Source organism: Sturnus vulgaris, chromosome 3 (genome assembly GCF_052056855.1).
Source record: "Sturnus vulgaris isolate bStuVul1 chromosome 3, bStuVul1.hap1, whole genome shotgun sequence".
In the NCBI taxonomy this organism is placed as follows: Eukaryota; Metazoa; Chordata; class Aves; order Passeriformes; family Sturnidae; genus Sturnus; species Sturnus vulgaris.
The window spans coordinates 114,708,646-114,724,361 of record NC_142245.1 but is presented as its reverse complement, the minus strand read 5'-3'; the positions used below and the strand labels follow the sequence as shown (position 1 = coordinate 114,724,361).

General features: G+C 68.1%; 1 protein-coding gene across 2 annotated transcripts; it reads right to left on the bottom strand.

Annotated features, from left to right (window-relative positions):
* Positions 1-2,155: 2,155 nt before the first annotated feature.
* DPYSL5 (dihydropyrimidinase like 5) lies at positions 2,156-13,781 on the bottom strand. Of its 2 annotated transcripts, none has more exons than XM_014888184.2 (13): positions 13,715-13,781; positions 8,952-9,216; positions 7,829-7,987; positions 7,044-7,223; positions 6,894-6,962; positions 6,684-6,728; positions 6,480-6,555; positions 5,708-5,864; positions 5,154-5,295; positions 4,773-4,915; positions 4,478-4,685; positions 3,357-3,525; positions 2,156-2,296 (listed from the first exon to the last, which is right to left on the bottom strand). In XM_014888184.2, exons 2-13 carry the CDS (start codon positions 9,210-9,212, stop codon positions 2,211-2,213), a joined length of 1,695 nt encoding a protein of 564 aa, XP_014743670.1. In that variant the 5' UTR covers positions 9,213-9,216; positions 13,715-13,781; the 3' UTR covers positions 2,156-2,210. The 2 variants fall into 2 exon arrangements, with proteins under 2 accessions (XP_014743670.1, XP_088018761.1); XM_088162635.1 differs by lacking the exon at positions 13,715-13,781 and adding an exon at positions 13,532-13,624.
* Positions 13,782-15,716: the final 1,935 nt, after the last annotated feature.

The following is a 15,716-nucleotide window of genomic DNA, read 5'->3' as shown; positions in this document are numbered from 1 at the left end:
GCCCCCTCCCGCCATGACAACAGACATGGCCGAGCCCCTCTGTCGCCATGGCAACAGGCCCGACCAGCGCCCCCTGGTGGCGGGTGGCGGTTTCTGCACCCCCCAAACCCCTCGGGGACCCCCCATAATCACCTCGGGAACAATCCCCAAACCCCTCAGAGACCTCCCCTAAACACCCCCAGCACCACCCCAGACCCCTCGGGGACCCTCCCCGGGACCGTTCTGTGACCCTTCAAGACTCTTCCTGGGACCCCCATCCAGAGTTCCCCAAGACCCCTCTAAGAACCCCCGAGCCTCTCCCGGGATCCCTCTGGAATCTCCCCAGGACCCCTTCGGGATTCTTCCCTCGGGAGCTCCTAGAGCCCCCAGACACTCCCGGTCCCACTGCAAGGCCCCTCTGGGACACCCCCAGGGACCCCCCGAGATCCCCTCGGGACCCTTGGGTACCACCGTGAGCTCTGTCGAGCCCCAAATTATCGTGGGACATGCGGGACCCCGCTGTAACCCGGGGACACCCAGAGCCCCTGTGACACCCAAAGAGAGCCCAGAGCCTGTTCAGGACCCCCATGACCGCCCACATCCCCCTGCACCCACCTGTGTGTGTGCATCACAGCAGAGGTGTCTCCGTGGTGACAGGGCCAGCCCTTACCGTGACCCCATACATGTCCCACTTGTGTCCCCACATCTCCACGTGTGTCCCCACGCCTGTCCTCCCTGTGTCCCCGTGTCCCCATGCACGTGTGCCCGTGTCCCCATGTCTCCCCTCTGTGTCCCCGCGTGTCCCCCTTGTGTCCCCAGGGCTCTTTCTGCTCCCAGCGCCTTCCTGGGACCTGCTCACCCCCAGGGGCTGAGGGGTCCCTAATCCTGACCCCACTCCCAGACCCCCGGGCCCCCCAGACCCCAAAGAGGCGCAGGCCAGGCGCTGTGAACGGTCTTTAATGAGCAAACAACGGACGGCATGTTCCTAAATTGGCCATGTGGGACCACCCGGGGGGACACGGGACCTCCCCCAGGTGCCCACCGGCCCCCAAACACCTACAGGGACCTACAGGGGGAGGGCACAGGGGACACGGGGGTGGCGAGGAAGGGGTGAGGGGTGGGACACCCCCCAATAGCACCAGGGGGTACAGGGACTCCCATGGGCAGCGGAAGCAGTGCTGGGCACCTGGCAGGTGAGGAGTGACCTGGCAGGGCCTGGCACAGGTGTCAGAGAGATGGGACACCGGGACACACGTGTGCCAACCCCTGCCGAGGGGCTCACCTGTGCACAGGTGTGTGCAAACAACCTGCTGGGCCCATGGAGGTGTGACACAGGTGTGACACAGGTGTGTGCTATGCACACCGCACTGAGCCCGTGCAGGTGTGACACAGCTGGGACACAGGTGTGACACAGGTGTGTGCAAACACCCTACTGGGCCCGTGCAGGTGTGACACAGGTGTGTGACACAGGTGTGTGACACAGGTGTGTGACACAGGTGTGTGACACCACTCACTGCGGGGCTGGGGGAGCTCAAGGTGGGGAGGAAGGGGGTGTGTGGGGATGGGGAGGTGCAGGGATAGGGATGGGGGTGCAGGGATACAGCGGGGCTTTGGGGAGCAGAAATGGGGGTACAGGTGGGGGTCAGGGATGGGGGCTGGTGACAGGGGTCAGGGATGGAGATCAGGCAAGGGATGGGGAGAAGAGATGGGAGTGGGGGGTCGGGATGGAGATGGGGGTGCAGGGATGGAAATGGGGGAGTGCTGATGGAGATGGGGGGCAGGGATGGTGACTGGGTTCAGGGAGGGCAGGACAGCAATAGGGATGGGGGTCAGGGATGGGGAGATGGCGATGGAGGGGGGCAGGAACGGGGATCAGGATCAGGGTGGTGGTGTGGGTTGGGTTCAAGGACGGGGCAGGAAGGGGGGGTCCCTGCGTCTCCCCTACGCTAGTGACACAAACCACTTCAGAGTATTTCCACGTGATGCACAAACAAGTCAAAAATTCACTGATCCAAATCCAACGTGCAAACAGAAAAGGGCCGGGGGGGGCACCCGCTGCCCCCGGCCCTCCGCGGCCCCCGGCCCCCGCGCACGGCCCCGCCGCCGGCACGGCCCCGCCGGCAGCACGGGGACCGGGCAGGGCCCCCGGGCGAGGGGAGCCCCGCCGGAGCCGGGCTCCGGGGGCGCTGGGGGCGGCGCCTGCTCCTCAGTTGGGGGACAGGTCCCCGGCTCTACCAGATGCCGCTCGACCGGCCCCCGGGGGGAGCGAGAATCCGGGCCGAGGCTCGTTTTGGAACGTGGTCATCGATCTGAGAACCTGCCGGACACACGGACGGTCGGCAGGGGTAGGGGGGGGGTAGATGGGCACAGCCCCATGACCGCCCGGCACCCCAACACCACTGGCACCGCTGGACAGAATGGGGGGCTCTGTGACCCCCCGGCACCCCAGCACGGCCGGGACTCTGGGAGCTCTGGGTCCTCGCTCTCCCCCCGAGCTGTGCTGCACGTGGGGAGCACTGACCAGCGTCTCTTGAGCCCCGGCCTTGAGCCAGCACTGACCTTCGGGATCCCCTCCGGGCAGTTCCCATACCCTGCCTGCGAGGGACAGAGCGGCCCCTGCCCCAGCCTGTACCGAGCGAGCATCCCCGAGCTTCCCCAAACATCCCCGAGCATCACCGAACATCCCTGAGCATCCCCGAGCATCACCGAGCATCCCCGAACATCCCTGAGCATCCCTGAACATCCCCGAGCATCCCCGAGCATCCCTGAACATCCCTGAGCATCCCTGAACATCCCTGAGCATCCCTGACCATCCCCGAGCATCCCCGAGCATCCCCGAGCATCCCTGAGCATCCCCGAGCCCCGGCCCTGGCACAGGGTGGGGAGGGGGCGGCCCGGGAGCAGCACAGGGTTCCATCCTTCCCCCACACAGACCCCCAGTGCCCCCCTCCCCAGCACCGACCCCCTGCCCGCCCCAGAGCCCCCCAGAGCCAGCACAGCCACACGACGGACGCTGCACGGAGGGATGGGCGAGGGCTGGGCTGGCCCTGCTCTGCCAGGGCCCCCTGCCCGGGAGGAGGAGGGCTGCGCCCTGAGGTGGGGGGTGTGGGCATGTTTGGGGTACTTTGGGATGGGAACGCCCTGCAGGGGTGATGGGGACAGCCTGGAGAAGGTGGTGACAGGACAGCCCTAGGGGAGGGATGCCAGGACACCCTGCGGTGGCAGCGGGAACGCCTCGGGAGGTGGCGCGGGTAATGGGGACACCCCGGGGAGGGGCACGGGGGACACAAGTGCCTGGCTGGTGCCAGAAGCCACCAGATGCGGGGCTGCGGGCGAGCCCCGGAGCGCCAGGCCCCGCAGTGCGGCCCCGCTCTTACCGGACAGGCTGAAGCTGGACTCGTGCAGGTCCCTCATGCCCCCGTGTCGTGTGGCCGGCCGGGTGGGCGTATCGGCCAGGGGCGTCCCCGTCTCTTTTTTCCCGGCATGCACAACCACGGCCACGTCCCCCAGGTACGGGGTGCGATCCACACCCCGCAGCTTCAAAGTCTGCCGGGAGCGAGAGAGACAGCGGAGAAAGCATCAGCAGCCGCAGGGGCGGCGGGGCCCGCGGTGCCAGCGGGGTGCGGGGTGCCAGGGCCCTGCAGCGGGGTGCGGATCGGCCGGGCGGGGCGAGGGAAGGGGCCGGGCCATGCTGGGGCTGGGGAGGGGACTGCCACTGGGGAGGGGGCGCTCGGAGAGATGCTGGGCGGGCTGTGGGGGTCTCGGTGCAAAGCGGTGCCAAGGCAGGAGCATGGGCTGGGGGAGGTGGGTGGCCCTGGCAGAGCAGCCCCTCGCCCCGTCCCCCCGGCGAAGCCAAGCCAAGCCAAGCCAAGCCAAGTCAAGTCAAGCCAAGCCAAGCCAAGCCAAGCCAAGCCAAGCCACACAAGCATTCCCCCCTTCCCCCATACAAGCACCCCAGTGCTGGCCATCATCTTCCTGTGACAGTGCCAGAGTCCCCGGCTGCCCCCTTTCCCTGCAGCATCAGCACCACGCTACCACCTCAGGCTGGCCCCTGCAGCCACAGCATGGGGACACAGGGGCTCCCTAGTGGCAGGGTCTGCCTGGTGTCACCGCCGGGCAGCCCCAGCCACACGTGTCCCTGTCCCGGTGCCATGGGGGGTCACTGTGAGCTGTGCCTTGGCAGAGGCAGCAAAGGGCAGAGCCTGGATGGGGCACAGGGGGAGCCTTGATGCTCAGCACATGCCTTGAAATGGCCACGGGCCACACACGTGTTGGGACAACAACAACTGTCCTCTTGCACTGCCAGTGTGCTGGCAAGGACCCAGGGCAGGGTCCTCTGTCACACACTGACCTGCAGGGCCCCCATCCCCCGCTCTGTGTTCCAGCATCAGCTTGGCTCAGACCCTCCTCTGCACAGCCACTGCCCCCTTGTCCCCTCCAGCGCAGCCCTGTCCCACACCGCGGCACGGCTCTGGCACGGCCACCAGCCCCCCGTTACCTTCTCCCGCTGCACCAGTTTCTTGTAGGCGATGTCGGGGAAGGAGCGCAGCGGGCAGAACTTGCCGGTGCCCTCGGCGCACATGAAGACGCCGTTCTCGTAGACCACGCGCCCGCGGCTGATGGTGACCAGGGGCACCCCGTGGCACCGCATGTTCTCGTACAGGTTGATGTCCCCGCCCTGCACCTGGGTGCTGGCAGAGATGGTCCTGGGCAGGGGCAGGGGGCGGTCAGTGGGTGCTGGGGGCACAGGGAGCCCTTCCCCAGCCCCCCCCCCCGCCATGGGCTGCACCTACTTGGTGGCCTCGGGGTCCCAGACCACAACGTCAGCGTCAGCCCCGGGGATGATCCGGCCCTTGCGGGGGTACAGGTTGTGGATCTTGGCAGCGTTGGAGCTGGTCACGGCCACAAAGCGGTTCTCATCCATCTTACCCCCCACCTGCAGCCGGAGTGGGGGTGAGGATGTGCTGGGCTGTGTCAGTCCCTGTCACCCCCAAGTCCTCCCCAAAATCTCAGTTGTGCTGCGGGATCAGAATCCTTGCCAGGATCCACTGGGGTGCTCTGGGGAGCTCCTTGCCCACTGCCCTCATGCAGGGGGTGAACACCCCATGGGATGTCCCACTCCAACCCTGTGAGCCCCCAGCACCAGCCCCGTGCCAAGGCCAGCAGTGCCATACCACACCACGCTCCCAGATGATGTTCATGCGGTCCTGCACCCCGCTGACACCGTGGGGGATCTTGGTGAAGTCCTCCTTGCCCATGGCCTTCTGCTTGGTGCTGAAGGGCCGGTGGTCCGAGGCCACGATGTTCAATGTGTCACTGTGGGGGACAGAGCAGGGTGGGGGATGGCATTGCCAGAGCTGGAGCTGCTTGGGGTGCCCAGGGAGCCCAGAACTCGGGGAATGGGGTACCCCTGCCATGAGGTGCCTGGGGAACTCAGTGCCCAGGGAAAGGAGCACCCATGCAGGGGGTGGGTGAGTGGAGCACCCACAGAGTGTGTCCTCGAGGGTGCAGAGAGCCCAATGCCCACCATGTGGGGTGCCCAAAGGATGAGGTGCCTCGAGGCCACAGCACCAGGGGAGCAGAGTGCTTGGGGCAATGGCACAGCTGGACACTCAGGGTGGGACACCTGGCTGTGCCGGACAGCAGGATGCCCCGGCAGCACTGGAAGCGTGGCTGGCAGGGAGGGGGAGCCCGTGGCGCAGGGACAGGTGCCCGGGGCAGGTCTCACTTGGCGAGCAGGCTCATGAGGTAGGCGGAGGTGTTGGTGTCGAGGCGCAGCGGCGGCACGGTGACGTAGGCGGCGGCGTGGAACCAGTCCTGGTGGTAGTAGTGCAGCCCGGTGAGCGTGGCGTGCGCCGTGGTCGTCTCTGCGTACACCACCTTCCCTGCCAGGCGGAGGCACACGGGTGTGCAACGGGTGGGCACGGGGCAGGAGGTGTGCGGGGGCACACGGGTGTGCACTGCCCACGGCAGCGTACCCATGTTCCCATCAGGGGAGGAGCCCTCTGTCCTCTGTGTGTGTCCTGTGTGTGAGCCGTGTGTGATCTGCCTGTGTGTGCTCCCGTGTGTGTCCTGTGTATGATCTGTGTGTCCTGTTTGAGACCTGTGTGTGACCTCTGTGTGTCCTGTGTGTGTGTGTCCTGTTTGTGAGCTGTGTATGACCTCTGTGTGTCCCGTGTGTGACCTCTGTGTGTCCTGTGTGTGTGTCCTGTTTGTGAGCTGTGTGTGACCCATGTGTATGAGCAGAGCTGCAGCCCAGGTGCGCTCACCTGTGCTAGGGTACGGCCCCACAGGTCCACACGAGTTCCTGTGCCCGTGTCTGTGGGTACCCACATGTCTCTGCATGCCCACAGCTCCACAATCCATGCCCACATCCCTCCAAACCCAAAACCTCCCCAGTGCCCACGTGTGTCCTGTGTCAATGGGATTGTCTGTACCCACACAGGCGCCCCTCACCCACACGCGTGTTGGGGAGGAAGGTCCCCACCCGTGTCCCCTACCTTGCATCTTGGCAGCAGCGATGACATCCCCTGCGGACATGCTGGAGACGTTCACCAGGTACACAGGGCAGTGGGTCTGCGGAGAGGGGGTCAGAGGTGCTGCCTCCGTGGTGCCCCAGCTCCCCGGGGGGTTCCTGCACCCCTACTGAGGCACAGGGACCCCCATGGGACCGGGACAGTCCCCTGACGCCCAGGGCCACTCACCCGGTTGGCGATGGTGATGACACGGTGCGTGGCCTCGGCTTCCAGCTGCAGAGAGAGCCGGTGGTGACACACGTGACACACAACGGTGGCACCAACGGGCGTGTGGGTGACACAAGGAGGGGTGGTGGCAGCTCTATGGATGTCCTGGACCATCCCAGCCACATCCCATGCCACGGCTGCAGTGACACGGTGACACCTGCCATCACCTACCTCTTCAGGCCGGCTGATCTCGATGCCCTCTGGCCCCGTAATGCCCAGATCCAGAGCTTCCTTGGCTCCCTGGGGAATTTGGGGGGGTCAGGGTGAAGGTTCTGCTGCCCCAGCTGGGTGCCCATTGCACGCCCCGTGCTCTGCCCTCACCTCGGCCACCAGCTCGCCGTTCTCGGCGTGGACGCGGGCGATGGCGCCGATGTCGCGGCACGCGCGCAGGACCTGGTAGAGCTCGCTGTCCCGCAGCATGTACAGGTCCTTGTAGGTCATGAACATCTGGAAGGAGTTCACCCCCTTCTCCCGCACCAGCGTCTCCATCTCTGCCTTCACCTGCACCGGGACAGGGCGTCAAAGCGGGGCCTCACTCCAGAAGGGGCCCCGGCCACCCCCTGGGACACGGGATGTGGCTTTGTGGGTGACACGGGCAGTGACAGATGCTGGGAGGGAGCAGGAGGGATTTTCCTGTCCCCAGGGGGTTCCCACTCCATCCCTCTGCCCCTGCTCTGCTGGAAGGGCGGTCAGGGCTGGGGTCTCCCTGCAGCACAGCCGGGAGCCAGGTCTGATCCCACTCCAGCAGCTTTGAGGGGATTGCAGGGGCTGAGTGTACCGTGGGTTGGGGTCTGGTCACCAATCCTGCCTGCCACCCCCACGGGGGTCATGCTGTGGGCCGGGGTCCCCCCAAGCTGGACCACCAGCCCTGGGCACCCTGCTCCCCTCCATGGAGCAGCAGAGGCACCGTCTCTGCCCTAGGGAGGGGCTCAGCCCCGCAGGGCCCCCTTGCCCCGGGACACTCCTGAGCCCCTGCCCCGCTGAGCCCGGCTCAGGGCAGCTCAAAAGGCATCCTGGGGGCTCAGCCCACCCCCCAAGCAGCTAATGGGATCAGCGGGGCTGGGAATTAGCCCCGGCAGCTGCTCCCAGAGCCGTGCCAGACTCACCTTGGGCGCCCACCAGGTGATGCCCATGTGCAGGGCGTAGTCGCAGCACACCTTGGGGTCGGCCAGGCTGCGGCACTTCTCGTACGCGTCCAGCAGCGACGTCTCCTTGTCGGGCAGGACGTGGCCGATGATCATCGTCGTGCCCCCCACCAGCGCTGCCTGCGGGGCACAGGGACCGCCGGGAGGGGGGGTCAGGACTCATCCCCCCCACTGCTGGCACCGATCCTGCCCTGCCGTGAGCCAGGCGGGCTCCCAGGTGCCAGGCTGGGGTGGCCACGTTTGGCCATTACCCACAGACATGTGGGGGGTCCTGGGTGCAGCAGAGACCCCTGCACCCCCCTGGCCCTACCAATGGCTGCTCCTCTGCAGCAGCACATCTGGGGTGCGTGACACATCCTGCCACTATCAGTGTACCCACTGCCCCCCCAGCCCCAAGCACTGGATTTGGGGTGCTGAGGGGCCCCCCTGGCACAGAGCCCGGTGTGGATGGGGCTGCAGGGAGCCCCCCCCGCGGCAGCGTGGGCGGCAGTGCAGGCGCGGTGGCACTGCCGCTGTCCCCGGCTCACCCGGCCCCGCTAATCCCCAAAGCTCCTTTGCCCATCGGCCCTCTCGGGAGCTGCCGGCGCGGTGCCACGAGGCGGGTGACAGTGACAGGGAGCAGGCCTGGCATGTGGCGCCCGCGGGCATTCCCTCCATCTCCTTCCCTCCTGCCCACTGCCGAGCCCCCTGCCCAGGGACACCGGGCACCCTGGGGACAGGCACGGCCAGCGCTGGCCTGGCACAATGGCTGCTCTGTGTGGGCGCTGGGGACAGTGGGACAAGCTGCAGGGACAATCCTGTGCTGGTCCCTTGACATTCCCAGGCAGCAACACTCAGTGCACAGTGCCACCGGCACAGGGAGGGCGGAGGGTCCCTCCCCGAGCTGGCACAGGGTGCCACGGCCGCAGCGTGGGAGAAGGGTTCTCACAGCGAGGGGACATGATGGATGGGGACATGGGGACAGGCGGTGCCACGCCACAACGCTCCAGTGGAGCTGATGCTGCTGGGGCCCAGAGCTGCCTGCACCGAACTGTGCCCCCAGAGCGGGGAGCAGACCCCACACGGGGCTCAGCTGCGGGGGTACCTTGGTGCCGTGGTAGAAATCATCGACACAGGTGGCGTTCATGAAGGTCTGGTGGAAGTGGGTGCTGGTGTCGATGCCGCCCGGGATGACGAGCTTGCCGGTGGCATCGATGACCTTGGCACCGCCGGGGATCATCAGCTCGCGCCCCACTTGCTGGATGATGCCATTCTCGATGTAGACATCGGCCTCGAGGGTGCAGTCGTCGTTCACCACCTTCCCCCCCTTGATGAGGATCCGCATGGTGGCCGCGTTGGCCATCATGGTGCTGCAGGGCAGAGGCGGCGCCGGGGTGACCACGAGGAGCCCCCCGCGGCTGGGGGTCACTCCACTGTCCCCCCTCCCCGGAGCTGCCCCGGTGTGGGCAGGGCTCAGCCCCGCAGCTGCGCATCCTCCAGGGGCCATGTCACTGGATTATCCCGGGAAATCCGACGACAGGAGGGGCCCTGGCACAGAACTGGGGGCTGCCAAGAACCCCGCTCCAAGGGGAAGGGACTCCAGGCTGCACCCCGGCCAGTGCCACCCACCCTGCAGGCCCAGCACCTGGAGCGGGGCTGCCAGACCGCATCCCTGCCACCCTCCACTGCCACTGCCACACGTGCCATCGGGACACTGCTGGGCGCCCCCACAAAGTGACAGCACCCACACTCAGGGCAGGCTGCCCACCTTGTCCCTGTGAGTGGCCAGGACTGGCATGGACAACACAGGGCTGGCATCACTCACTGGGGTCTCTGCCCACCGCCCCATGAAGTGCCAGCTCTGCCAGAGACCCCCGCACTGCCTCAGCACTGCCTGCGGCCCCGCGGCCAGGGGCATCCCCAGACACGATCAATGAGTCATTTGGTGAAGGTCAAACACCATCGACCCATCAGAGCCGGGACAGCACGTGCCGGCTCTGCCCACCCGGGGGGCATGAGGTGGGCTGGGACCCCCCCAGAACCCCCAAACCAGAGACCTCACTGCAGAGACCCACAAAGAGTCCTCTGCCTCAATGTCCCCACTGCAGGGACCGCCAGAGACCCCTCCAGACAAAGCCCAAGGCACCCCCACGGGCAGTGTGGGACACTCTGGTATCACTGACACGACGCTGGCACCGAGCAGTGCTGTGGGAACGGTCCCTGCTGCCCCCCAGCCCCTTGGATGGGCACACTGGGGCCAGAACTGAGCCACGGGCGAAGGCTGCCGGTGGGGGCAGAACCTTGTGGCAAGGGGTGGCTGGTGCTGCCACAGCCCCACGGTGGCCTCAGGTGAGTGCTGTGACTGGGGCACTGCTCTTGGCACAGTCCCGAGCTGTGCCAGGGATTCCCAGCGCCCATCCCAACACCTGCTGGGAGCAAATGGGAGCTGGGTGCTCCTCAGGCACCAGAGCCAGTAGGAGCCGTGATAGCCACGAGGCTGGGCCGGGCTTTGCTGGCAGCTGGGCATTCCCAGGCCACATTAACTGCAGGGGTGGGGGCAAGTGACTGTTCCCAGGGACCACCAGTGCACTGGGGGGGGGTCCAGTAGCCCTTCCTGGGCCAGCTCCTGCCCCTGGGCTGCACAGGGGCTGCTGTGGGTGATCCCGGTGCCAGTTGGCGCCTTGTCCCGGTGCCCTCACGGCAGCACAGAGCAGCAGGAGCAGCTGCCGGGGTCCTGCACGTGTCCCCCCTCGGGAATGTCACTGGCATGCACAGCTGTGCCACTGCTGAGGAACCCCCCGGGGGACCGAGGTGGGGTGGCAGGGACCTCGTGCAGCATGCCAGGCCACTGTGGCACGCTGGGACTGGCACCCAGTGGTCCGGTGCCCATCTCTGCCCCTCACTGCTCCCCAGCTCTGCCTCAGGCACATGGGGAAGCTGCTGCCCCATGGCAGGGCTGTGCTGGGGGACCCTGTAAGGGATGAGGGGGGTGACAGGAACAAGGGGGTCAGCCCCAGCTGGGCAGTCCCCACACCGGTCAGGACCACCCTGACATCAGGGACAAGTCATCAGCACAAAGATTGTCCTCAGTGGGGTGAGATCGGAGGGGACCAGTTGGTGGCCACAGTGCCACCGCTGGAGCTGGCACGCTGGCCCTCTGAGCCCCTGGGACCCCAGAGCAGGGCTGGGCCAGGCAGGAGATGCAGCAGGGGGTGCGGGGGGGGTGCGGGGGAGGCGCACGTCGCATCCCGAGATGAAAGCGGGCTGTGGTGACGGATCTGGAGCACGGAGCACGCGACTGCCAGCGGTGCCGCAGCACCGGGCACCGTGAGACCCTGGCACGGGGGAGAGGGGCACAGGGGGTGCCGTGGGTGGACAGGAGGGGCCTAAGCACGGCAGAGGGGGTGTGGGGCTGGCAAGGGGACAGGGCAGTGCTGGGGGCACAAGTGTGGGCTGGCCACCGTGCACAGAGAAGAACTGGCAGCTCCACACGCTGCCTGTGGCCTCGGCCGCCATGGAACCACCCACACTGCTGCCACCACACTGCCCTCGTGTCGCTGTTCCTGGCACCCCTCCCACCCCCTCCCCAGGGGTCAGCTGCCCCCTGCACCGTCCCTGGCAGAGCCCTGATGTCCCCACACCACCAGGCCCGTGCCCAGCACTGGATACCCACAGTGGCCTGTCTGGCACACCAGTGCCCCCAGTTCATCCTCACTGCCCCCAGATCACACTCAGTGCTCCCAGCTCACACCAGTGACCCCAACTTACAGCAGTGACCGCCAAGCTCACACGGAACATCCCCAGGGGTTCTACCCCGCTGTCCCCCAGCCCGGGCCACAGTGCAAGCACGGCACCAGCCCTGGTGGCACTGGGGGCCTTGCCCGCGTTCCAGCCAGCTGCTGCAGCGTGGTGGCACAGCCAGCCTCAGCCGGCGGTGGCCGTGCTGGCGCGGTGGCCAGAGGCTCCTGCCAGACAACACAGGGCAGAAACGCAGCGTCAGCGCCGGGGGGGCCACCAGCAGGCACCCCCGGGACCCCCGCCCAGCCCGCGCCGCAGCCCCCCGGCTCGGCCAGCTCGGCAGGCGGTGGCCGCTGCCCGGCACACAAAGCGGCGCGGCCACTCGGGGGGCTCGCAGCCCCCCCAGCCCCGCCGGCTGCCGCGCCGGCCCCCGGCCGCGAGGACAGCTGTGACCCCGGCAGGACAAAGGGACCCCGGCCCGGCGGGGGCTGCCAGGGGCACCTGTTGGGGTGGGGGCGGCTCCGGGCCCGGCCTTTGTGCCGGGGCTGCCGCATTGTGCGGCGCGGCGGGGCCGGGGGCCCCTCACCGCCCCCCGCTTTTGTCTGCGCCGGCGAGACCCCGGCACCCACCCCGCACCCACCCTGCACCCACCCCGCCGGCGGGGACCCCCCTTTGTCAGGCTGGGCTCAGTGACCGCCACTCCCGTGACACCGACCCGCGACCACTGCTCGTCCCTGGCCAGAGGCGGCGGCTGGGTGGGCATCACTCTCCGCCCGAGAGATGCCCCGGCGGGGGGTCACCCCACCACGGCCCCCCAGCCCGGCCCCGGCTCCGTTAGGGCACGGCCAGGCTGGCGTCGGGGTCTCGCTGCCGGGGTCCCACCGTCCGCCCCCCGGCCAGGACGAGGCGCGGTGCCACCGAGCCACCGCCCCGGCAAGGACCGGGAGCCCCGCGGGGCCGCGATCGGCGGCCGGAGGATGCTCCGTCAGAGCTGCTACCGCCAAGCCCGGGATGCTGCGGGCGCTCCTTGTCCCCGCGGGCACCTTGGCCCGGCCGGGCCCAGTTCGGGCACGGAAACGGGCACGGAAACGGGCATGGAAACGGGCACGGCGCGGCCACGCCCGAGCGGGCGCGGGGCGCTGCGGAGGGTCCCGGCGCAGGCTGCGGGGACACGGGGGGTCCCATTCCCGCTGCCAGGTCCCCGTCACGCCCCGGCTCTGATCCCCGGGGCATTGCGGCAGGAGGCCGGATCGGCGGTCACTGAAACAGGGGGTGCTGCCAGCCGGGGGGGCCCGGCCGGGGGTCCCCAAAGGAGAACTGGGCCGTGCCCCGGTGTGGGGCGCTGGGCTGGGCGCAGGCCCGGGATGGGCCGGGCCCGGGCGAGGCGCGGGGGCGGTGCCGCTGCCGTGGGTCCCGGAGCGCGATGCGGGGAGTGCGGAGCATCCCCGTGCGGGGTCCGGAGGCGCGGAGGGTCCCGGTCTCGCCGGCCCGGGGCGGCTCCGCAGACAAAGCCCAGGGCCGCCCAGCACAAAGGATGCTCGGAGCCGGGGCGGGGCCGCCCGGGAGACCTGGCGGAACAATGAGCGGGGCCCGGCGGGACCCCCGCCGCCCCTCGCCCCTCACGCCCCCGCCGCCCCGGGGTCCCCGCTCCGCCGCGCCCCGCGCACCTGCTGGTCGGCTTCCGATCGCGACAGGGCGCCGACGAGCGAGCCGGGCCCGTTCCAGGAGGAGCAGCCGTACCCAGCACTACACCCCACCGACGCGAACCCCTCGCGCTGTCGCGACACCATAGCTCTGTCGCGACAGGTGTGTCGCCATAGGTGGGCGGCGGCCACACACAGCTTTTCTGCCCGGCGATAACCCGCGAATGGCCCCGGAGGGGGATGGCGGGGCACTCCCCTCCATCCTCGCCTGTCGATTCCCCCGCGGCTGTCGAGACACACGCACCTGTCGCGATTGTCCAACCCGTCGCGATAACGAGCAGGTCCGCCGGTGCGGGAAAGGAAAAGCCAAGCCCGGTCCGGTCCAGCCCAGCCCAGCCCAGCCCAACCCAACCCAACCCAACCCAACCCAACCCAGCCCGGCCCGGCACGGCACTGTCCCCTCGGTCCCACCCGGCCCCGCCGGTACCTCCCGCTCCGGTGCCGCTCCCGGTGCCGCTCCGGCCGCGATCGCTTCTCAGCCGAACCTGCGCCTCGGGGGCGGGGCCTGGCCGGCCTGCACCAATCAGCGCCCGTGCTGCCGGCGGGGGGCGGGGCCCAGCCCCCAGCGGGGTGGGCTGCGCACGACCTGACTGACAGGATAAGGGGGCGGGGCCAGGGCCCGAGGCCCCGCCCCCCGCCACCTGCACGCGCAGTTGCCTTGGTGACGGAGCGCGCGCGGAGACCCCGGTGACCCCTGGACCCCCCGGGACACGCCCGGGACATCACCGGGACACACCGGGAACACCCCCAGGACACACCCGCGACACTGCCGGGACACACCCGGGACACACCCGGGATACGCCGGGAACACCCCCGTGATACACCCGGGACACTCCCAGGACACCTCCGGGACACCCCAGGGACACCCCCGGGACACCCCCGGGACACAGCCGGGGACATCCCCAGGACACTCCCGGGACACCCTCGGGACCCCCTGGCCCCCGCCCACAGCCCCTCGCCCCTGGCCCCCTGCCCCCAGCAGCCCTCCCCAGCTCCCTCCCCCGTGGCTCCCAGTGGTCTCCCATGGCTCCCCCATCGCCCCCCATGGCCACCCACGGCATCCCTGTGAGCCCCTCCCAGCACAGCGCAGTGACAAGGAGTGCCCAGGACAGTCCGGGACATGCACTAGTGCCCAGTAAAGTCCAGCAGCACCCAGCGACACCCAGTAACACCCAGCAGTGCCCAGCACAGCCCAGTATATCCCATCAGCTGCCAGCCCAGTCAGTATCCCTGGACTGTCCTGGTGGCCCCCAGGAGCTCCTGGCACAGCCCATCTCAGTGGCCTCAGGCTCCTGATGAGTGGTGACAGGACGTGACGCTGCTGTCCCCATTCCCTCCCCAGCCTGGTGAGCTGGTGGCACTGGACACCTGCAGTGACAGATGTGGCCCTTGGCCTGTGGTGCTGGGGCTGGTGCAGCTGTGGGGACAGGGGGCTGGGGCATGGAGCTGGGGAGACCTGCTTCATTCCCATCCTGATGTCCACTTCCCATCCCACTATCCCATTATCCCATCCCAGCTGTGCCACCCTGTCCTCAGGCACTGCCCGACTCTGCCAGCTCCTGTCCCCTGAGCACTTTGGTGTCTCTGGGGCTTTGCTGTCTCCCCTGTATCAGAGGCACCGGGGCACACGTTCATCTGTCTCTGCCAGGACCCCCAGGTCCTTCCCACAGAGCTGCCCCAGCCCGTGTCACTGCCAGGGGCTGCTCCTTCCCCTGGCCAGCGTGTGGCATTTGTCCCTGTCACGTCCCTGTCGGTCCCTTCTCGCTGCCCTTGGGCACGGGGACAGGTCTGCACACGTTTGGTCATCACAGGCACAGATCTGGGTGGGAAGGGACCTCAAATCCCCCCCAGCGCCACCCCTGCCATGGCAGGGACACCTCCCAGTGTGCCAGGAATGTCCAGCCTGGCCTTGGGCACTGCCAGGGATCCAGGGGCAGCCACAGCTGCTCTGGGCACCCTGTGCCAGCCCTGCCCACCCTGCCAGGGAACAATTCCTGCCCAAGATCCCATCCAGCCCTGCCCTGGGGCACTGGGAGCCATTCCCTGTGTCCTGTCCCTCCAGGCCTTGTCCCCAGTCCCTCTCCAGGCCCTGCCAGGGGCTCTGAGCTCTCCCTGGATCCTTCTCCTCTCCAGGTGAGCACCCCCAGCTCTCCCAGCCTGGCTCCAGAGCAGAGGGGCTCCAGCCCTGCAGCAGCTCCAGGTCCTGCTGCTGTTTGGCCCTGTTGAGATCCAATTAGTGAGAGATGCCTCTGCCTGAATTAAGTTGCAAATAAGACCCTATGCCGAATTTTACTTAATAAATGTGAGGTAGAGAAATAGGAAAAAATAGAAAAATGGAGAGGGAGAGAGAGAGAGTCTCACCTATGGATCCAGCAGTGTCTCCTTTGTCCTTCTTCACCCCAGGCTCCTCAGTGCTGGGGTGGGGGGCC